Raw genomic sequence first — 24,501 nt, 5'->3', positions numbered from 1 at the left:
TATTAATTTAAAAAGAAAAAAATAAAATAAAATTATAATATTAATTAATTAATTGCAACAACAAAAATAAATAAATATAATATTAATTTGAAAAAAATTAAGTTATATATATATATATTATTTAAAATATATAATTATATATTTCTATATAATTATATGTAATTATTTAAAAAATAAATCATTTGACAATTCATTGTAAGTAATCGTTGTTCAATTATTGAAAATTATCAAATCGTTGTTATTGACTGTTTAAAAAAAAAAAAAAATATGTTGACAAAATTTTGAATGACGTTCGTCAATAAATATCCCGTCAAGTATAGTTTTCTTCTCGACGATACTAATTGAACGAAACGACTACGACGTATGAAACAAAATTGCTCTAATTTTCTTCACAAACTATTTGAACGTTATTAACCGTTACCAGCAGACATAAGACATAAATAAATATGTATATTTTGTCATAACGATGTGTGAATTAAGATAAAGACAAACAATCTACGTTAATACGATCATCTTTCTGTAAGAAAATGATTTTTCTTTTTCTTCGTTTTTTTTGTGTTTTTTTTTTTTTTTTTTTTTTTTTTTTTTATACTTACACAAAATAACTCAAAGAGATATTTTAACGATAAGAAATAAGAAAAAGCAAAATACAAAAAATAAAAAACTAATTACATAAATCAAATAATATTTAATTAAATTACTTTTTTTTGTTGTTCTTAAGAAATTTAACATTAAAATATAAAAATATAATCTAATAAAATATTAGAAGAACCTGAAAGTAATGTCGTTTCAACTTATGTCAATTTTATTTAAAAAAAAAATCGATTCATTTTTTTATTGGTTCAATATGTAAAAATAATTAATAATTTGCATAACAAATGGTACAAAGAGTTGTTGATAATTAAAAGGTTGTGAATTACATTATCCTATTGAAAATAAAAAATTATTTAGAAATTGTATTCCTTTGAATTTTGAGGTTAAAAATGTGCCATTACTTGTTGGGTCCACCTAATATAATATTTAAGGATCATTTTTGAAGGATACATGTAATAAATCATCATTTATATTTATAATGGTTTTACAGGAATTATTGTTTTCATGGAAAACTCATCATCCATTTCTAATGAAACACATAATTATCTATTAAAGCATAAAATAATCTGAATACTATTATACAAAAAAAAAAACAAAAAAAAAACCAAAAAAAAACAGGGAAATTTTATATTAAATATATAATAATAATTATAATAATAATAGTATATAATCAATAAGAGATAAAAATTTGCAATGTTTCCTTAATTAAGGACAATATTTACAAAAATCAATAGATTATTTATATAACTATACAATTTTCTTTTTTTTTTTTTTTTTATGTACAAATAACATAAGTAATTAATATTATAAAATTTACATACTATTAATAATTATCTTTCGTTTAAATCATTAAAACGAAATAACATTATCAATTGATATTGAATATTTAACAATTTATTATAAAAACGGACGTAAAAATTTATCTCTCTCTTTTTATACACACACATATTTATATATAAATATATAAATATATGTATATATTTGTTCTTCAAATATATTAAAGGGGTGTGTCGAATTATTTAAAAAATAATAAAAATTAATTACCCCACGGTGTATCGAATTATTTAAAAAAAAAATAAATAAAAAAAATAATTACACCCCTACCCCCATAAACATTTATATTCACATTCATGTATGCGAAAAATTGTTTCGTTCAACAAAAAAAAAAAAAAAAAAAAAAAAAACAAAGAAATTTTATTTCACACAGAAGAGAGATCTCTAAAGAGGAACTTGATTAAAAAAAAAAAAAAATAAATAAAAAATCTTTTTTTTTCTTCTTTTTTTTTTTAAATATCCGGTCGTATCTCTATCGTAATATTACACTCATCATCCTCATTTTGATCATTCTCATGATCCTCGATAAAATTAGGATTAACCAAACCATTTTGTCCACTTTCTACTTTATCCTGATTCGTTGACGATGATTTATCCATATTGTCGAGATTTTTTGCATTATTAATCGTTTCGAGATCTTTCGTATCTTTTAATGAATTTTCTTTAACATTGTTCAAGGTCATCGCATCATCTTTATCATTGACAAAATTTTCATTGACATTACCACCATAGGTATTTATCGATATTTGATCTTTTTCATTATTGGTAATATCACGGTGTTGATTTTTTTCTTCCAATGGTATCGTCTCAACGATAACACGATCAATAACATCCTGATTATCCGTCATCGTTGTCGTCGTCGTCGTCGTCGTCGTTGTCGTCATGGTCTTTGGCTTCTTTTTAACAATGTCGTTCCCTTCCACTTGTGGCCTTTTCTTCAAATATAACGCATTGAAGAAGAAGTATATTAAACCGGTCACTAAAGAGGTCACTGCGAAGATCTGATAAGTTGGTCTTGTACCGAATGCTTTCATCAGATAACCACCGATCAAACTACCAGATCCTTTACCTGTGTGAATAACATGTATATATATATATGTATACATCAAGAATTGAATTCAATGAAAGAAAATATCAAATACAACTTGTTAAGCTAAGTTTCTTTTTTTTTTTTTTTTTTTTTAACTCTTTGAATCATTATAAAAGTTTAAAAGTATGGCCACCATCTTTTTTGTACTTAAATATGTACAATAGGTTGTTATGTTAGAAAGATTCAAATTACTTTTGAATTACAATTTTCTAAAGATATTAGTTTTGTAATTGAATAAACAAATAAAGCATAGTTGCTTTCTTTTTCTTAACTGTTTGAAGCATAATAGTATTTAAGAGTGTGTCCACCATCTTTTTTTGACTTAAATATGTTGTTTGAGAGATTTCAATTACTTTTGAAGTATAACTTTCTAAAGATATTAGTTTGATAATTAAATAATAATAAAGAAAAGCATAGTTTCTTTCTTTTTTTTAATTCTTGGAAGCATAATAAAGTTTAAGAGTGTGTCCACCATCTTTTTTTTACTTAAATATGAACAATAGGTTATGTTAGAAAAATACAAATTACTTTTGAAGTACAATTTTCTAAAGATATTAGTTAGATAATTAAGTAATAATAAAGAAAAGCAAAGTTTCTTTCTTTGTTTTAACTCTTTGAAGCATAATAGTATTTAAGAGTGTGGCCACCATCTTTTTTTTGACTTAAATATGTTGTTTGAGAGATTTCAATTACTTTTGAAGTACAACTTTCTAAAGATATTAGTTTTATAATTAAATAAAAAGAAAAAGAAAAAAACCAAAGTTTCTTTTTATTTCTTCCTTTCTTTTCTTTTCTTTTTTTTAATTCTTTGAAGCATAATAAAATTTAAGAGCTGCCACCATCTTTTTTTTGTGACTTAAATATGGTACATAATAGATTATGTTCAAATGATTCAAATTACTATTAAACCACAACTTCAATTAAGTAATTATTTTTATAATTGAATAAACAAAAGAATACTTGTATTCTTATTGTTTTGTTTATGATAATACAAATTTATTTTTAAATAATTAAAATAAATCTTTTTTTTCTTTCTGTTAATGTTCCTAAGAATGAATCAGAGTTTCATTACTGTTTTTTTGAGTTGCTTGTAAATTCTTTGCTTCAAACAGTTAAGATACAAATATATATATTATATAATAAATATATTATCTTACCAACACCGTAATACAGTCCACCTAGTAGTCCTTGTATCGAAGTATCTGTTGTAGTAGTAGATAATTTAGCTGCATAAGTAACAGCTGCCGTAAAACTGAGAGACGATGTTACAGACTCTAATGCTTCAAAAATCAACGTAAACCAAGGATTGTATATCAACGAATAACCTACAAAAAATAAATAAATAAATAAATAAACATTAAACTTAAATATATTCTTATCAAATCCAAATGAATCTTTTATTTAAAAAAAAAAAAAAAAAAAAACAACAACAAATATTTACCACAAAGTCTAACAGCATAAAAGACAAAACCAATAAAAAGAACATTAGCATGACCGATCTTTGATATGATTGGTCCAGAAAGAACGAGCAAAGGAATTCCTGCGATGCCACCAACTGTTATGGTAATTCCCATGAGTGATCTTGAACCACCTAAATCTTGTATCAACCAAAAAAGGAATGACTCGATGTATCCCCAAGAGGTTCCTGAAATTATACACAACTTTTAATTACTTTTTTTATATTCCTTAAATATATTATTAATAATAATAATAATAATAATAATAAATTTGTTTTTACCAAGAATAAAACATGCTATGAACAATGCAACAACTTCGACATTTTTTAATACTGTTAAAACATCACTGACAACGTTGGTAGCTGGTGATTTGAATTCCAAATTAATTGCTAACATTAATAAACCTGATATGAGTTTCAAACCGGCGTATAAATAAAATGCTGGTCTATAAAAGAAGAAGAAGAAGAAGAAAAACAATAATAACAATCCTAGTAAGACAAAATATTGAAAAATATTGAATACATGTGTATTTAATATTAAAAAGAGATACAATGTCTTTTAGTATTCAATATTTTGTGCTATTAGGGAACATAATTTGTAAATGAAAATATTAATAAGTGAATTGTACATTTGTTTCAAAAGAATTTACCTAAAATCCGTGTATCCTTTATCTCTGCTAGCATAATCAATCAAAAGACCAGATAATGGTGATGATATCATACCACCTATACTTCCATAAATTCTTTGAAGACCATAATCAGCTTCTTGTTCTCTCAATATTGCAATAACTGCTCCTTCAAACATTGCAAATGTTGTTCCACCGATTATTCCTAAAAACAATTCAATATTTTTCATTATTTTTGATATAATGTTATAAAGATTATATTAATTATACTTACCAATGAATACTCTGATCACTAGGTATAACCAAAACGTTAAGGTTATGTTATACTCAACTTGCATATTCATATTTGAACATACTTCTTTTCTAGGCATACTAACGAGACATTTTTTAACACAATTTTCAATATTTAATATTTTATATGGTTCTGGACTTTGTGCATAATCGAGTAATGGTACTTTTACTATTATCTTTTGATCATTTTCATTTGTATTTTGACATATTGCTTTTTCAAACGTTTCACCATTCCAGGATACTTCGTTTGCTAAAAAATTTAATCTTTCTTCTGTAATATCGTCATCTGTCAATTCTAATTTATTTAATTTGGATAAATAAGATTGTCGAGTTTTCGTTAGATTTGTTTTTTCCTATAAACAAATAATTATTATGCCAATGTAATAATAATGTAATCATATGTGTGTACGTTTGTATTTATTTTTTTTATATTTATGTTAAATGCAATTAAATATTATAAGTTTGTTTGTTTTTACCTTGGACGGATTAATAAATTGACCAAAAGTACAAAGAGTTTGATTTTCGTAAATTTCATTTGAATCAAGATCCTCTAAAATGGTTGAAGGTTTACAAGAAAATTCGTAAAGGTGATTTGTTGGAAAATAATAATTGTTCTTTGACAAACGTCTGACTGAAGTTTTGAAGAATTCGTTGTTCTTCAATTTACGATTTAATCTCATGTCTTGTATTAGTCCGATATCCTGTAAAAAAAAAGAAAAATAAATAATTAATAAAATATAGAAACTGAAATTATTATAATGATTAATAAAATCTAAATACCTGTGGTATGTTGCTTAAAGAGGCAGTGTATTTGTATGAATCGTTAATACCTAATTTAAAATCGTATCTCATGATTGTAAACAATCTCGAAGTTAAAAGGGCTTGTGTAATATTTTCATTTTGTTCATCTATGTGACAGGAGTACCTAAAAAACATCTTTATTCTATTCAGATAACAATTATATTTTTTCATTTATACAAATAGAAAGAAAAAGAAAAAATAACATAGCAGCAATTGAACGAATTTCAAATGACAAACATGCAAAAGAGAACAAATTAAAAAAATTAAAATTAAATAAATAAGAAAATACGAATTGTTAATTTATATAAATAAAAAAGAAAAAGAGATAAACCAAGTAAATAAATTAAAATGAGACATGCAAAAGAGAACAAATTAAAAAAAAAAATAAAATTAAAATTAAAGAAATAAGAAAATTCGAATTTTTAATTTATACCAAAAAAAAAGAAAAAGAAAGAAAAAAAAAATTGAACGAATTAAAATGAGACGCGCAAAGAGAACAAATTAAAAAAAAAAAAAAAAAAAGAAAAAAATGAATAAAAAAAATAGAAAAAAAAAGAATCCAAATAAAAGATAAGAAAATAATATGTAATAATAAATTATAACTAATTATTTTTTGGTCGAATCATCATCATCATCATCATCACTTATCATCTCGTAATAACCAATTACAATTTTCTTTTTGAATTATACGTTCACATATAAATGTATATACATAATAATTAATAGTTATTATACATATGTTACGATAATTAAAAAATAATAAAAAATATATATATATATTATACTAGACTTACAATTAAATTTATAATAACGATTACAATGTGATAGAAATTTTTTATATGCATATATATATATATATATGATATTATTTAATAGATTTAATCTTTAAATAAATTATATATGTATATATATATAATAAATATATATATATTTTTTTTTAATAACGAAATGTAATTCTTACCCACAACTCTCTATCCTTGTAGCAATTTCCGAGCTCAAATCGGTTTCGCAAGGATGATTTTGACTCATGGAATAGATTAGTTGACCATTTTTTCCATTGCAATTAGCATCCATTATAACTCTCTCTGGAAATTCCACGGTAACTCTGCCTATTGGTACGAGTAATAAAAGTAACGCTGCCGCGCCACCCAATGATGAAAAAAATGACAATAATATCTGCAAATAAAATACAAAAAAAAAAAAGAAAAATACAAAAAAATACAAAATAAAGAAAGAAAGAGAAAAAAAATATTAAAAAAAAAAAAGAAAAAGAAAAAGTCAAGGATGATTTTTGGTTTTCTACATAAGAAAAGAAAGAAACAGAAAAAAAAAAAAAAATAGAAAAAAAAACGAGGATGATTTTTTGTTTGTTTTTTTTCTTCTTTTTTGTAGAAAAGAAAAGAAAGTTACAAGAAAGAAAGAAAAAAAAAAAAGAAGAAATGTCTGCATTTATTTAAATTCGTAATTTACCCGAAAATTTCCAACCCGATCGGCGAACATTCCAGCTAACGGTGGCATCACTATAGCTGCTATTGGTGTCACGGCACTCATTATGGCTGTTTCTTCAACATTTATACCTAATTCTCTCATATGTATCGTCAAATACGGATATAATACGTAAAGTGCTAAAAAAAATAAAAAAAATAAATAAATAAATAAAACAAAGTATAGAATTAATAAAATATTTATCAAAGTAATTATTCCTATCTCTTGATTTTAAATATTTATAAAATATTTGGTTTTTTTTTTGTATAAGATATTAATAATATCTTAATAATAAATTCTTATTATATTTATATATTTATATTAAAAATATTCATATAAATATATAAATATAATATAAATATTTAAATAAAATATTTATTATTGAAAATATTTATATTATATTTATATTAAATAAAATATTAAATATTTATAAATATTTTTCTTTTCTGATATAAATAAATAAATAAATAAATAAATAAACAATTATTGTATATGTATTAGGTTGTTCGGAAAGTATTTTTGTTTTATTTTTGTAAAAATGAAGACAATTTTTGTTTCGATGTTAAACTTACGATTTTCCCAGTTGGTTTAAATAGTTTAATTTAATAAATTTAAACTCTCAACGCAATTTCACGTATTATTATTTGCCAATTTGTATTAACTAATTCCAAAAATTGTGTCAAAAACAAAAAAAAAACGAAATTACTTTCCAAACAACCTAATATATATATAAAAATAATTGTTTATTTAATGTATTAACAAATTATTATTATTATTTTATATTTAACATGAGTTATACATGAAACTCAATTTACCATGAATATTTAAATAAAAGATAAAAATAATAGAAAACAACTGATGAAAAATATTTCCAAAAAAGTAATAATAAAATGAAATTGTTTATAGTATAATTAGAAAAAAATAAAAAAGAAGAAAAATTGTTTAATTAATTAATTAATTATTGCTTACTGGATGCTTGAACGAAGAATATTAATTTCAATGGTAATAATTCTTTGTGACGAAAATCTTTGGCTATACGCCGAAAAAAACTCTTGATCAGCATCATCTTGTTTCTTTAGTTTTTTTTTTTTTTTTTTTTTTTTGGGACTTTTGTATCTCGTCAATTAAAAACAGTTATTCGTAAATAAACAATACTAATGACAATTTTTTTTATTAAATATCAAATCTCATTCCATTTAAATCGTCTTATCATTCTCAACACTTGATCCTTCCAAGTTTCGTAATCTGTTTGTATAAACATAAATAAAAAAAATTGATTAATTAATTATTTATATGTTAATAAATTATTCAAAAATTACAATTGAAATAATAAAAATAATTATTATTATTTTATGTGTGTGTGTGTGTGTGTGTGTGAGGTTCAGAAGAAAAGAAAAACCAAACGAACAAACAAACTTTGTTTAAATGTAAAATTAATTAATTATTTATGTGTTAACAAATTATTGAAAAATTAAAATTGAAATAATAAAAATGATTATTATTTTATTGATATGCAAAAAAAAGAAAGAAAAAATATATCTTACTTCAATCTGTGCTGTATTTTTATCACGACACATTTTACTTTCTTTTTCAAAACAAGTTCAACAACATACTTTTATATTAACAATGACTTAAAAAATAAATTTAAATATTATAAACAATTGTTAGATTTATTACGATTTATAATAATTCGTTAACGATTAATATTATTTCTACTGTCGTACATTTATAAATTATTTCTGAGTATGTACTTGACAGGTCAACGAATCAAATCTAACTGACTAAGAATAAATCGAAATTCTATTGATATAGATACCGTTGTCTTCTGTAAATGAAGGGCATGACAAAACTATCTGTTACGTTTAATTGTACGAAGATAAGAAACAAAGAAAACAACAACAAAAACTAAAAACAAATATTATAAATAATGGAAGTATATGTTTGTACAAATCGTTAGCAAATAAGTGTCAACGTTAAATAACAAGAAATACTAACATTAATGTTGTTCTAAGTAATACATATATATTATACAAGTATATATATATATATATATATATATATATATATATATATATACTTTTCAAATATTTTTTCTTTCGATTATATATTCTAACCTAACCTAAATTTAAATTTATATAAAATATATTAGTATATTGATAATGAAAATATATTATCCAATAATTGTTATATTAGGTAGTATTATATTATATAAATAATATATAAATATATTATTACCTACAATTATTATTATATCGAAAATTATTATTAATAGAGTATTATTACCTAATAATTAAAATATATTACCTAACCTACATTTTTAATAATAATAATAATAATAATATTTTTTTTAGGTAATATTATATTATAATATATAAATATATTATTACCTAAAATCCTTTACCATCGTATAGTAGTACAGTGTGTCAATAGAAATGTCACGACTTTTACATAACGGTTTTTTACAATTTATGAACCAATCGTGACCATGATACTTCCGTTCAGTTTTAACAATGAACCATACAATTGTTTATCGAATTACTAATTTATTTATTAGTCAATAAAATATTATTTTATAATACAATAATAATACTACTAAAAAACAAATTTATATTTTATTTTGTGCACTCGAAATACAACTAATTGAATTATCAATTTAAAAAAAATCAATTCAAAAAAAAAATACAAATAATAATATAATATAATTAATAATTGTAATATATTATAAATATTTTAATTATAATATTTAATTTAATTGCATTTAATATAAATTAATTAATTAATATTTAATTTAATATATTAAATATTTATACAGTAACATAATTTATATATATATACTAATATTTGTATTGAAAAAAAAATTTTAAAAATACGAATAATTTTAATATAGAAAAAATGTGAACAATAATTTTTCTTTATTTTATCTTTACTTTTTAATTTATTTATTTATGATAATATATGAACTTTTAATGACACAACCAATTGTTAAGATAATTCATTTGCAAGATATCATTAAAGTTGTCACTATTGCAATTTATGAATTACATCGATTATGTATTGGTTTTTCCAAAGGATCTATCAAAACTCACCCTCCACCCCTCACCCTTCTCATTTACCACTACTCTGAGAAATAAAAAGAATTGATACGATCTAATTGTAAAAAAAAAAAAAAAAATAAGAAAAAAACAATTTTTAATTTCTACCACGTAGTAGTTGGTGATAGATCACGTGTTTAAAAACATGCGATACAACTGCAATACTTTGTTTCACACTTAATATTCATTTCTTTTCTATTTTTTTTCTTTTTTTTTTTTTTTTTAAATAAAAAGTTACAAACACACACACGTGTAAATTTAATAATAAAAAAAATTACAATAAATATACGTTAAGATAATACCTTTAATAACTCGTATCGTTACGAGTTATTAAATAATTACCAATTATACATTTCACCGGTTACAAACAATGAACAATAATCTTTTTAGTGGGTTATTGATTAATAATGCAAAATTGGAAATAGGAAAAAAGAACAAAAATAAAGAAAAGAATAAATAAAATAATAAGAAGAAAAAAAATAAAATAAAAGTTAATTCCATGAAACGATGCTAACGTTCATTAACATTAGATAATTTAACGTTATCTAATGGAAAAATTATCCTGTTGACTATGATAAAGTATGTGTGTAAATAAATAGTTGTGTGAAAGCATTTAAAAATTAAATTAAATTAAATCGAAGAAAATATTATACAAAATTCAATAGAATAAAATTCAAATAAAATGAAATATTATAAAAATGAAATATGGCTCAGTGAGGTAAATCCACCAACCAGTAATAATGTCCAATCCAGTAAATCGTATGTTCCCGAGTTCAAATCCCGGGGGGGAAAAAAAGAATAAAAACAAAAAAAAAACTAAAAAAAAAAAAAAAGAAAGCAATTACTAAACTTTGTATAAAAAATGAAATAGAATAAAATTAAATAGAAGACAATAATAAAAGAAATACAAAATAAAATATATATTATAAGTAAAATTATAAATTAAATTAAATAGAATAAAATAATATAAATTAAATTAAAAAAAATATTTAAAAAATGAAATAGAATAAAATTAAATAGAAGACAATAATATAAAATTTTAAAATAAAACAAAAATAATAATATAAAATAAAATGAAATTAAATAAAAGAAAAAATATTATAAAGTAAAATTAAATTAAAATAATATAATTTAAATTAAAATAAAATACAAGAAAATATTATAAAATAAAATTAAATTAAAAATACTAAAAAATAATATTATAAAGTAAAAATAAAGTAAAATTAAATTAAATTAAATTAAAATAAAATTAAAATAAAAAACAAGAAAATATTATAAAGTTAAAATTAAATATAATGAAACAATATATTATAAATTAAATTATAAAATAAACTAAACTATATTACTATATATATATAAATATCTACTTAAAATTTCAAACCTAAATTTATATATATCAATATTTACATGAATTTGAATCTATATATATATATTTAGATTTAGGTTTTACTATTCATGTAAATATAGACATATATATATATATTCTTTTCTATTTGATTCAACCAAAAATAAAATTAACAAAAATATATATACATATATGTTGTGTGTGTTTATTCGTACATGTACGAATGTACGCTTCATTTCTGTTGCAATAAAATCTTGAAAAAAAAAATAAAAAAAAATAAGAAAATAAAAATAAAGAAAAATCTTTCGATCATGTCACGCGCATAACCGAAGGATCACGGTGAATTACGAGACGCGAATACTGTAATTACTACGAATTACTGGCACCGTCGTCGGTCGACGATCAACGTTGGCCCCCATTACAAATGTAATTGCATAACTTGTGCTCGCGCGTGTACACACTCGCACACTTTTATACCGGTGGACCTTGCTAACGTAAGGATGACGATGAGTTGAGTGTTAAGTACTCTCTTCCTTCAACGAATTTCTTCACATTTTTAAGATCATTCTTGTTCCTTTTTCTTCTTTTTTTTTTTTATTTATTTATTTGATCACACTTGAAATCGTAAAAAAAAAAGAACAGAAAAAAAAAATTGTCAAAGTTAATTTTCATTTATCTCAAATCGTACAACACCCCGAAAGAAGAAAAATGAATTGGATAGTTTGTTTGTTTTTTCTCTTTTTTTTTTTTTTTGTACGATTTATTTGTGATTTTATTTGTATGGTATTTTAAATGAATATTAAATTTGTATCGTTTTTTAGTAGCGTTGAGAATGATTATCGTTCAAGAACGTCACGAAATTATTGATAAACAATATAAAAATGCGTGAAAATATTTGATATACGTCAACGTTATGAAAAAAAAAAAAAAAAAAAAAAATGTAATCGTTCATGTTCAAAAATACATTCGATATTATTATAACATTCCGTATATAATCATTTACATACAAATGTTAATATATAAATTTTAATCGTGAAATATTTTTCCAGACAGAAAAAAAGAAAAAAATAAACAAAGAACATAACTGAAACACGTCTAACTAGTAAAACTTGATTTTTCGAATTTTTCATGATCATTTATAATTTTATTAATTTCTTTTTTTTATGAATTCTTCGAAATTCTACTTTCAAAACAAGAATTTAACAGGTATTCGTTCAACGAAAAAGTCATAAATAAACATAGCGAAATATTTTATGTATATACTATGTGTGTATATGTGTTAGACTGATTTTTATCTTAACCAATGTTGTAAAAAATTTTCATAAGAAGAAAGAAAGAAAGAAAGAAAGAAAGAAGAAAAAAGAAAAAAGATTTTGTGATTTAAAGCATAAAACAACTGATTAGTTAATCATGAGATTACAAGACGACGTTGATCGAAGGTTAGAAAAATAAAACGTATCGTTCTTATGAACAATGTTTAAAGGTTGATAGACACTGGATTGTTACCGGTAATGAGAGTTTACGATCATAGAATGCTAAATACTTATTTCCTTCATGCTAAAGAATACGAGTTTAGTAACCATAACTTATTTAAGATTTAAACTTCTTTTTTTTTTTTAAATGAGAAATCAATTTTGAAAATTTATGTATTTGAAACAAAAAAAAAACAAAATAAAAACATTTGTCTCATTTGAAATGACTAAATTTAATGAGGATTAATTATTTATTAATGTTAATGAAACTAAAAAGAAGAAAAAGAAGATGAAAAAGACGAGAATAAATTTATTTAAAAAAAATAAAAACAATAATAATTATACAATATATTTCAACATCAGTAAATATATATATATATATATAATATTATAATATATAATATTATAAAATATTTATTAAATAAATATTATATTAATTTATATCATATATTTTTAAATTATAATTTAATAAATTATAATATTATAAAAATATATATATATATATATATATATATATATAAATTAATTATAATTATAATATAATTTATATATATTATAATTTATTATAATATACAATATTATAATATTTATTAATTAAATATTATATTAAATTATAATTATATATGCAACTTTTGAAACGATTAATTTAAAATTACTTAATATTAATCAAATTAATTATTTAACAATATTTTAATTGCAATGATAACGCGCCTAAATAAAATAAACATAAAAAGAAGAAGAAGAAGAGAATAAATTTATAAAAAAAATAAAAACAATAATAATAATTATACAAAGTATTTCAACATCAGTATATACATATACATGTATATATATATATATATGTGTATACTTTTGAAAAGGATAGAAAATGTTGGTTGCATTGGCAAATTTCACGCTTCGCGATTTCATTTAAACATTCTCGATAAACCCCCACCCTTTTTTCTACTACTACCACCCCCACCACTTCCCAAATGATCAATTCATTTCCGTCATTATTACAACAAAAAGAATCACGTGTTGGTATACCAACCTTTTGTATCATTCGATCTATGATATGTATTGTGTCTTATTTTTTTTTTATGAGATGATCATACACACACACACACACACACATATCTATGAATTAAAAACATTTTTTTTGATCTATCTCTCTCTCTCTCTCTTAAAGATGTCCGTTATAATAAATTGAAATATTTAACAGTTATACTCTTGTTAAATGATATTACGAGTATACGACCAATAATAACATGACAATTTACTTATTTGTCGGTTGGTAACATTAACACGTATATATAGTTAACACACACATGTACACATAAACACACAGACACAGATCAACAGGTTGAATTTAATTTTGCGAGGATAATATTCGTGGAACTAGTTTTTTAATGGTTTTGATCCAACGACCATCATTACAAACGATTTCAAGCGAGTTATTTATAAATACACGGTTGGTTTCGGATGTGTTTAGTTGAATAAAAAAAAAGAGAAAAAAAAGAAGAATAAAAAATAAAATAAATAGATATCGACAGCTCGAAAGCCAGGAATCGATTATAATTGGTCGAAAAAAACCTAATACGAAAATAAACAACGTTTTTTTAAAGGATCCATCGTACACACCATCATTGACATAAGTGTAATTATTTAATATAAACATTAAATAATAATTATTAATAATGTAATTTTAACCAGGAAGTGTAAGACTATGTATTATAACGGATTGTACTACATGGTTTTTCTTTCAAGGTTCTGTATAAATGAATTGGTCACTTGGTAATAAATTTATCGTAGTGTCTTCCTTGATTCTAATCTGTTTAATGTTTTGATTCAATGTTGTTGTTTCTTTTTCATTTATTTTATTCAATGATATCGTTTAAAAGTATCATCAATCTAAAAGTATATATTAAAAGTATGTCATCTCTAATATGTTTAATAATTTTTAATAAATAATAATAATAAAATTGTTAAATTTTGTGAAAATAAATAATTGATATTTGAAATTATTTTTCTATACATTTAATACAGAAATGTTTTATTTATTATTATTATTATTATTATTATATTAAGAGATATAATTAAATATATTATATTTAATATTTTATATAATATTTTATATAATGTATATATATATATATATAAAACATATACTTAAAATTACATATATATTAATATTTATATTATTACTAAATAATAATTATTTTTAGATGATTTTTAAATCTTAATCAGAGGATTATAAGAGTTGACATATTATATAAAAAAAAATGAATATAACTTTCTCTATAACATTTAAATTATTCATACTTTGAATAAATAAGTCTTGTAAATAACCAACAGCTGGGGTTCACCCAGTTACGACTTTCTATGTCTCGATAACATCCGTTACAAGAAGAAGAGCTTCGAATGTAATCAGATAAAATGGATAATTGAGGTGACCCATTCTTATAAAAGATATATATACTGTCTATACATACATATATTTATATATATATATTTACATGTATAGATATATTAAAACCCTTATCTTCTACTCTGTTATTTGATCTGTTCGACGAATCGTATATTCTTCCATTTTTAAAATTATTTTATTACATTTATAATATTTGTCATTTTGATTGTATTCACACATACACAGACACACTCACACACACACCCACACAGACACTTCATTTATTTTGTTATTTTTTTCTCATACCATTTTTAGATCGTCATTTATTTAGAAAGTGAAAGTTATTTATATTCGATATCTCGCAAATCGTATATTCTTTTCATCGAGTAAAAGTAAAATGAATAAATTATGATAGTTGATCATCGATCATTGTCATTCAAACTAATGTAAGAAGAAGAAGAAGAATCATGTAATCACATCACATGTAAGAAGAAGAAGAAGAAGTAAGAATAATTTTTGTTTAACCTTTTATTTTATTGTCCTTCGTTCTCTTGACATTTAAAAATAACTTATCTCTTTTTTATAAAGTTACTATCAGGGATTCCCCTAGGGGTATATATATATATATATATACATATATGTATACTTTAATGTTAGTGAGTATTCTTCTTTCATTTACTATATAGCAACATGTTGTATCATTTTACATTAAGAATTATTCAACGATTCTTATTACATTCTTTGTCAAGAAGAAAAACTTGATTTATTTTATTTCTGTTGTAAATGTATATTTTAATGGGTCCACTCAGACAAACATTACATTACATTTCAATTTAATTTTATATTAAACGTTACACATCTCGATTAATTTTCTAATTTATTTCAATGTTTTATATTTAATTGTTTTTTTTTTTTATAAATAATTTTTTTCATTATGATCAATGTTGAATGGTTTCTTTCTTTTTTTTTAATTATAATTTCTTGAATTGTTTTAAATATAATTATTAGGTCAATGGTTTTTAAATTATTATTAAAAAAAATAGTAATAATAATATCTCATATCTAATTTAATCTCAACTTTGAAGCTTGCAATTTTCTTTACGACAAATTTGTCAAATTTAAAATTCAATGATACAAGATCTCATTTTTGTTACAATAATTATAATAATATTTAATAATATATAACATAAATTATAATATATAACATAAATTATAATATATTGCATTATTAGTATATTATTTATTTATAGTATAATATAGTATAATATATTAATTGTATTATACTATATTTAATTAATTAATATATTATAATATATAAAATTATTGTGTATATAATATATATTATAATATATATCATAATTAGTATATTTTAATATTTATAACATGTTAGTTTATATATAAATAATATACATATATAATATAACTTTTCTAATTAATGTTTGAATTATTTAATGGAATTAAAAAGAGTAATGTATACAATATTATAATAGCAAAATCATATTTTAACAAATTGAGGTTAATTTTGGGTGAACTTTAATCATGACAGTGTCATAGTCTTACTACTCTTTATCACAAGTGTCAAATGTCAAATCATTTAACATGATTTATTTGTTTAGAAAGTATACAATTAATATACATACAAAAGGTTTGATCTTTTTGTTTTCTTCTTTTTTTTTATAAATATTTTACTTATTAATTAGTAATATATAAGTCAATTTCTTGAGACTGATTTTTAATGATAATGATGATGATGATGATGATGGTATGTATCTTCTTTGATTTTTCTAATGATTCAAAGCTATTGATTTTACATTGATCATGACAGTGCAATATAAATAAAATAATTAACATTACTAGTTGTTTTTTTTTGTTTTTTTTTAAATCAATTTATAACATAAGAGAATGTGTTGTTAATAATAAACGTTCGAGATAATGTTCATCAAGTCAGTTAGAATAATAATTTAATACGATTATTATTATTTTGTTTTTGTTTTTTGGTTTACATCAATTTAACATAAGAACAAATTACATATGATCTTACGTCAAATTCGTAAAACATATTTATTATTTATCGTTAAATATTTTTTAATAGATCGTTTAATAATAGATCGTTAAGTAATTGTATTTTTCTTTTTTTTTTTGAAACGAATACATAACAAAATAAAAAAAAATAAATAAGACGAGTTAATATGTGACGAGTGAATATCGTTGATTAAATAGAAGAAAAAAAAATAATTATCCCGTCTACGATTAAATCTTATATATATATATATATAGATATATATTAAATGATCTTTACTTCGTTGTAAATGACAAAAAAAAAAAAAAAGAAAAAAAGGTATATAAACCTGGTATAACAAAGTTTTGCGTAATATCACGTGAGATCGAATTTCAATTTAAAAACACGTTCTCTTTATTCGATTCAATGTGTTTCAAACTATATATTAACGATTTTTTTTAATAATAACGTCGAAAGCATTTCGAAACGTAACTTTTATACAGGTTAAAATACTAATAATAACCATTGGGGACAATGGAATTTGTAATAAACATTTCTAGAAGTAAGTTTAAACAAAAAACAAAAAAAAATGTTAATATTGCGTGTAACTAAGAACGCGGATAAAAAGAAAGGTACGTTGATCGATAGATCATTTCTTTCTTTCTTGATTTTTTTATTTTTTTTTAATTCATTACGAAATTATTTTCAATCCAACGTGTGTTCCTCATTCCGTTGATAGCAAAGTATGATAACAAAGTATATTTAAAGTAAATTTAATTATATTTTGAATTATTTATATTTTAATATAAAATATATATATATATATATATATATATATATATATATATATATCACATATAATATTTATTTTATATAAATAATATATTGTGTATATATTATTTAATTATTATTATAAAATTATATATATATATATATATTAATATTATAAATTTATATTGATATATATAAATTGGATTTTATTAATATAATTATAATATATATTTCTATAATATATATTTTTATTATTATAATAATATATTAATATAATTATAAGAATTTTATATATATATATATATATATATATATATATATATATATATATATATATATATATATATATAATATTATATTTTTTGATTATATTTATATTTATATATATTTGATTTATTTATTAATTATATTTATATATATATATATATATATATATATATATATTTTTTATATATTATATTATATATATATTATTTTATATTTATATATAAAATTATTATATAATTTTTTTTTTTAAATAAATACATTTTTATTCCTTCTTTTTTTTCAAACATTAAATCAATAATTCGTCTATTTTATTTATACCCTAACCGGTTATACACAACTCAATTTTCTACAAATAAAAAGAACAAGTTATTTATATCTTTTATAACTTAATACAGGTAATAATTAATTCAACTATATTTATATGATTAATAAAACAATAAAAATGTAATATTAATCATAATTACGATACAAGAACGACATATCTAATAAAATACATTTTATATACTAATGTGTGTGACAGTTCATTTTTTTTAATGAACGATTAGTGTTTGAAAAAAAAAATAAAATTAATATAAAAAAAAGAAAAAAAGAATGAACATTTAGCAATCATTATATATATATATACTTGAATATATATTTTCAGTTTTATTGTTAAACTCTGTACACCTGTTGGTTAGGTAAAAGTCATAGGAATATCTCAAGAGATTGGACACATTCGAAGTTGCTTTCACTATGCTTGCCGTTAGTCAAGTACGATACCAAACGAGACAAACTAAACAAATCGGGTCAAGTGCATCGAGGTTGATGATTATTAGCGTGTCTATATCCAAAGAAGAGATTCCAGTCTTCTTTCTAGAGTGCGTCTCCAAAGAGGAACTCGCAAATTATCCTCGAGCTTTCAAAGAACATTTTACAATATATATATATATATATATGCACATATGCATATGCATATGCATCTATGTGTATACAACGAAAACAAGATTTTATTATTATTTTATTATTTGTAGATTTTGTTAGAAAATAAAATTTATATTAATAATATAATATTCCTTTTTTTTTTTATATTATTAATATAATTATTATCTATTAATTTGTTTTATATATATTAATATAATTAGTATATAATATAATTTATTTTATTATTATTTGTATATTATTTTAATATATTTTAATATTAATTATAATTAATTATAATTTATATTATATATTATATATCAATTTATCGTAGATAAAGATTATAATATTAGTAATAGAAATTATTTCAAAAATTGCATTTATAAATATTAAACAAAAAAAGATAATACTAATTAAAATCCAATAATATATATATATATATATTTTATAATTACAAATAATCTAAACAAAAATATTATATTATATAAAAAGTATATCATTAAATATACACTAAACAATATTAATAATTATTACCATTAGATTTTAATGATTTACTTTTATTCTTTTAATTTAAAAAAAAAAAAAAAACCACGTGCAAAACAAATGTTAATATCATAAAAATTATTATTGAAATAATACGACTCGTTAGATCTAATAAAAACTAATGAAATAATACAACATGAAATACAACGAATTGTTGAAATAAAAATATTTACAATGTAATTAAACAAAACAACTAAAAAAAATCACAAAAATGTTTTAATATCAAACTTCATTGGTATAAACTGTTATATTTGATTTTCACAAAATTATTCAATGAGAAATTACGATTGTACTCTCGAATAATCAAATTTGTTCTCTCTCGTTCTCTTTCTATTAACGATGACGTACTTCTTCGTGATTTACCTCGAACGAATTCACAAAAGGAACTTGCGAATTAGTTTAGATCGAAAGACGGATGTCATAAAAAAAAAAAAAAAAAAATGGACGCGTTAGGGGTTTGTTGGTTGCTTCGTCAAAATTATCAATTCAAATCATTTCACACTTGAATATTGTTGTTCAACTTAACATCTTACGCATTCTTATTTTCCATACATCCATCAAATTGTAATTTCGAAATTTATACAAAAAAAAAAAAAAAAGAAATAAAATAAAATAAATATATATATATATATATATATATATATATATATATATATCACGTAGAAAAACATATTTTTCGTATAAAAATACAAAATAAAATTCAATAATTGTTTCTCAATTTTGTCATTATTCGTATATTTAACAATATTCAATAAATCAAATATTATTCAATTAATTATGAAATTGAGGTCTTACCTTTAAATGTTCATTCCATAAAATAGGTTCACTCACGTTTTGCAATACAAAATATCGTATCGTTGTTATATATTTCTTTTGATGTTTTGTTTTGTTCGTTTACAATTACATCGATACCATTTCCTTTTTTTTTTTTTTTTAAGATTTATAATACTTACTTAACAATATCCAGTATATATTTTATTTATAAAAATTAACAATATAAATATAAAATAATATATTATATTTATTAATTAATTAAAAATATGATGGATATAAGTTCGTTACGAAATCGATTTATGTTCACGTTTGATATCAAACAAAACAAAAAAAAATATCCTGTTCTCAATCAATCGTATAAAATTCCTTTGAATGTTCAATTATTTAACATTTTTTTTTTTATCTTTTTCTTTTTTAATCTTTTTTTTAATTTTTTTTGTATTTTTATTCGCGAATAAATTGGTGCCGTGCCGATCACGTTCGAGTTGATTTGTATGTCTGCACAACGCGATGTCGTGCAGGCTACTGAGCTCTCCGATTGCGTTGGTACCAACACCAACTTAGAAACGTATGTTCTAATAAAGCAATACCAGTATTAGAGTTACCTAAGTTTACTTACACGATCATAGTTTTTATGTACTATCAAAATATTACATTACAATTTTATTTTTAACACGAGACTAATATTATTTTTTTTTTTTTGTTTTTTTCACGATAAATATAATTGTGCTCATAATTATGAAAGTGGTTCTAAGTAAGTCAAAATTAACAACAACAACAACAAAAATAATGGTAACTGTTAAAATTTATAAAATAAATAATTAAACAATACAACCTGAAAAAAAAGTATTTACAATTCAATTAAACAAAACAAAAAAGGTTTTAATACCAAGCATCGTTAGTTAATATAAACTGTTATATTTCATTTTCAAGAATTATTCCAATGAAATTACGGTTGTACTCGCGTTACATTATTTTTTAATTATTATTTTTTTTTTATTTTTTTTTTTTTATGATAAAACATAGTATAATTTATGAATTTTTTGTTTACTTTTCTGATATCATATCAAATAATAAATTTATTATCTATTGAAACGAATCAAAATTATTATGATCTGTAAAATACAATTGAAAATATGTTGTACGTATTGAAAGAAAAAATTAATTTCTTTCTTTCAATATTTCATTTAATTAATTATATAAAGTTTGGTTTACTTAAATGCTATAAATCTCTTATATATATAAATATAACGATAGATTACTACATAAATCAGAATAATTTTCGTTTCAAGAGAAACGGTAAAAGTAAATTTTTTTCAATGTAAAACGATTAAATTTTCAGATTTCTACGGCATTGAGTTGTTCCGCAAGATAAAAGATAAATATTACGAAAGTTTTATCTTAAAGACTTCAATTATCCATCCATTGTACACCGCACAACATGTTTTGTACGTTTCCATTAAGTAAAAAAGGAAAATCTTATAACATATTTGAAGTTTTATTATTATAAATAAAAGGAATTCAAATAAAGTTCATCTTTATTTAAAAAAAAACAATCCTTCCTTGATATAAAAATAAAGAAAAAGGTTGCTTGACCAGCAATGATTACAATGTGTTCACATTTCATCAAGTATCTTGAAAAAATATTCAACCTAAAGAATATTTATAAGAAATATTATTTGAAAATAAATCAAATAATAATAAATCAAATTAATTTACCTCTAATGGTCCATCTTCTAATAAATCTGAACAATGAACAGCATTTTGTACTTTTGTTTTTCCATATTTTGCTCTTAAAGTATTTGGTCTTATTTGACGTGCAATATCCTATACAAAAATGTTGAAATCAAATATTCAACAATATGAAATATGAATGAAAATACTCTAAATATGTAAATTTTATTAAAAGAATTCAATTAAATTATTTACCGGATCCATGGGACCACAAAATTTTCTAAAATCTGTATGTACATCGCAATTTGTATCCTTGTGAGTTATTTCCATCACGACACATGGTCCAGACTGTAACTCACTTACCATAGACTATTTTAGAAATATTAATATTGGATTAATAATTCTCTATTAACATTTTTATTCAAAATTAATTTATTAACAACTTACTGCATATTCTGCAAGTACACCTTTATAAACTTCTAAAAATTCTTCTGCATTAACTGAATCAACATGAAATTGTTGAATTGCAGTAATTGTATAACCAGCTTTTTGAATATCTTCAACAATATGACCTATATATATATATATATATATTTATACAACACAATTAAAATAATTATTATATAATTCAATGTTACTTGAAATCAAAATTATTTTAATTACCAATAAGTTTTTGTTGTACTGCATGTGGTTTAATAATGCAGCATGTGCAATTGTTTAACGTTGCAGTATTACTTGGTCCTTTCTTTCCACTTTTTTGATCTGGAAAGAAAAAAGATAATTCCTGAAACAGATAAACTAAATTAAATTAAAGTTAAAATCTGTAATGTGAATATCATGTATTTTTGTTTTTTTTTTGAACAAAAAATTTACATGCTCCGCTGCTTGTGGATTTTCAGAACCATGAAAACCATTTTGAATATTGTCCTTTCCATAACATGCTCTTAAAGAAGACGGTGCTGTTTTACGAGCTTCATCACTGTCCTCTGGACCTATAACTTTTAGCCATTGTGCAATAGCATCATCTCCTAAAAGTTCTAGCACTAGGACAGGTTCAGATATTAGGGAATTTATGATATATCTGTACGAAGAAAAATATTTCCATTTACACACATACACACACAGATAACTTACATATATAATATATTTAACAGATATTTATCACTTACGGTAATTGTGCTGATTCTTTTCCTTTACAAAGTTCTATCGCTTGTTCTTTGGTAAGTTTTACCATTTTAATATTTGCTATATGAAAATTATGAGTCATTATTCGTTTCAATATTTCTCCCATTTTATCCATTACATCTGATTTGATTATTGCAAGAGTTCTAAAATATCAAATAATTATAAATATCTAAATCTTAAATAAATATTATCATCAATAAAATAATCTTACTTTTGTGTTAATGTTTGTAATTTAGTCTTTGTACCCTGATCAGCGTAGTCAGTAATTTTGATGTTTCTTGAATATATCATTACAACTGCTCCAACATAAAAATCTTTTGCTTGAATGCCATCGCATTTGGTTCTTCTTAAAAACGTTTTCTTCGTTTTCAAATCAAACTGCAAATATTAAAAGTAAACATTAAAAATAAAATATTTGTATAATACAGAATTAAAAGAGAATATCATTTTTAATTCATACCAATTCAACAGTATTGTCTGCTGGATAATAATATAGATAAAATTTTTTCAATATACATGCAACCTTGTCGTACCATTCTGCTTCAAAGATATAACGTTCTGAATAGTCCATAGACATTGTTATAAAATTATAACCAATATAATAGGAACTATTTACCTTAAATTTAAAATTATTTATATTAATTTTCTATATTAAAAATATTTAATATTACAAACATAAAAATATACATACTTTTAACTCTGCAACAGCAACTGTAAACCATGTAACATTTAACAGTTTCTATGGTAATAAGCATTGCATAGGTTAGAACAAAAACTTTACGTGAACACGTTTTAAACAATATGACAACTTATAAACATTATATACACGATAAACAAATATTGTTAATAAACTTGTTATCACTCGTAAAAGATACGTATATAAAGAAGATAAGTATACATACAGAATTTAAACACATTC

The 24,501-nt window shown here is 21.5% G+C and overlaps 2 protein-coding genes across 3 annotated transcripts; both read right to left on the bottom strand.

The window, feature by feature from the left end:
- Positions 1-920: 920 nt before the first annotated feature.
- Positions 921-8,290, bottom strand: LOC107070069 (uncharacterized). Of its 2 annotated transcripts, XM_089171986.1 has the most exons (11): positions 8,147-8,290; positions 7,163-7,317; positions 6,654-6,868; positions 5,672-5,816; positions 5,368-5,592; positions 4,875-5,244; positions 4,625-4,805; positions 4,257-4,420; positions 3,960-4,163; positions 3,676-3,843; positions 921-2,497 (listed from the first exon to the last, which is right to left on the bottom strand). In XM_089171986.1, the coding sequence occupies exons 1-11, from the start codon at positions 8,241-8,243 to the stop codon at positions 1,881-1,883; spliced, it is 2,541 nt and encodes an 846-aa protein (XP_089028112.1). In that variant the 5' UTR covers positions 8,244-8,290; the 3' UTR covers positions 921-1,880. The 2 variants fall into 2 exon arrangements, with proteins under 2 accessions (XP_089028112.1, XP_089028113.1); XM_089171987.1 differs by lacking the exons at positions 7,163-7,317; positions 8,147-8,290 and having other exon boundaries at positions 5,672-5,827; positions 6,654-6,793.
- Positions 8,245-24,490, bottom strand: nmdyn-D7 (nucleoside diphosphate kinase homolog 7). Its single transcript, XM_015327935.2, has 11 exons — positions 24,274-24,490; positions 24,043-24,198; positions 23,794-23,960; positions 23,567-23,725; positions 23,271-23,478; positions 23,061-23,181; positions 22,845-22,969; positions 22,653-22,766; positions 22,443-22,550; positions 20,745-22,375; positions 8,245-8,422 (listed from the first exon to the last, which is right to left on the bottom strand). The coding sequence occupies exons 2-10, from the start codon at positions 24,157-24,159 to the stop codon at positions 22,340-22,342; spliced, it is 1,155 nt and encodes a 384-aa protein (XP_015183421.1). The 5' UTR covers positions 24,160-24,198; positions 24,274-24,490; the 3' UTR covers positions 8,245-8,422; positions 20,745-22,339.
- Between the last annotated feature and the right edge of the window lie 11 nt (positions 24,491-24,501).

This window comes from Polistes dominula, unplaced genomic scaffold, assembly GCF_049000335.1.
Source record: "Polistes dominula isolate Pdom_NZ unplaced genomic scaffold, Pdom_raw_medaka contig_73, whole genome shotgun sequence".
Classification (NCBI taxonomy): domain Eukaryota; kingdom Metazoa; phylum Arthropoda; class Insecta; order Hymenoptera; family Vespidae; genus Polistes; species Polistes dominula.
Note: the sequence above shows the minus strand (reverse complement) of the source record. Positions and strands in the feature narration are given on the sequence as shown.

What these genes read in the sequence shown, in the direction of transcription:
- LOC107070069 (XM_089171986.1), bottom strand. Translation starts at nt 8,243, where the DNA reads ATGATGCTGATCAAGAGTTTTTTTCGGCGTATAGCCAAAGATTTTCGT. An exon ending in ATTCTTCGTTCAAGCATCCA is followed by an intron (nt 7,318 to 8,146) that starts GTAAGCAATAAT and finishes TATTTTTTTTAG; the next exon opens with CACTTTACGTATTATATCCG. An exon ending in AAAGGATACACGGATTTTAG is followed by an intron (nt 4,421 to 4,624) that starts GTAAATTCTTTT and finishes CTTCTTTTATAG; the next exon opens with ACCAGCATTTTATTTATACG.
- nmdyn-D7 (XM_015327935.2), bottom strand. Translation starts at nt 24,159, where the DNA reads ATGTCTATGGACTATTCAGAACGTTATATCTTTGAAGCAGAATGGTAC. An exon ending in TTACAAACATTAACACAAAA is followed by an intron (nt 23,726 to 23,793) that starts GTAAGATTATTT and finishes TTGATATTTTAG; the next exon opens with AACTCTTGCAATAATCAAAT. An exon ending in TAGAAGATGGACCATTAGAG is followed by an intron (nt 22,376 to 22,442) that starts GTAAATTAATTT and finishes AATATTCTTTAG; the next exon opens with GTTGAATATTTTTTCAAGAT.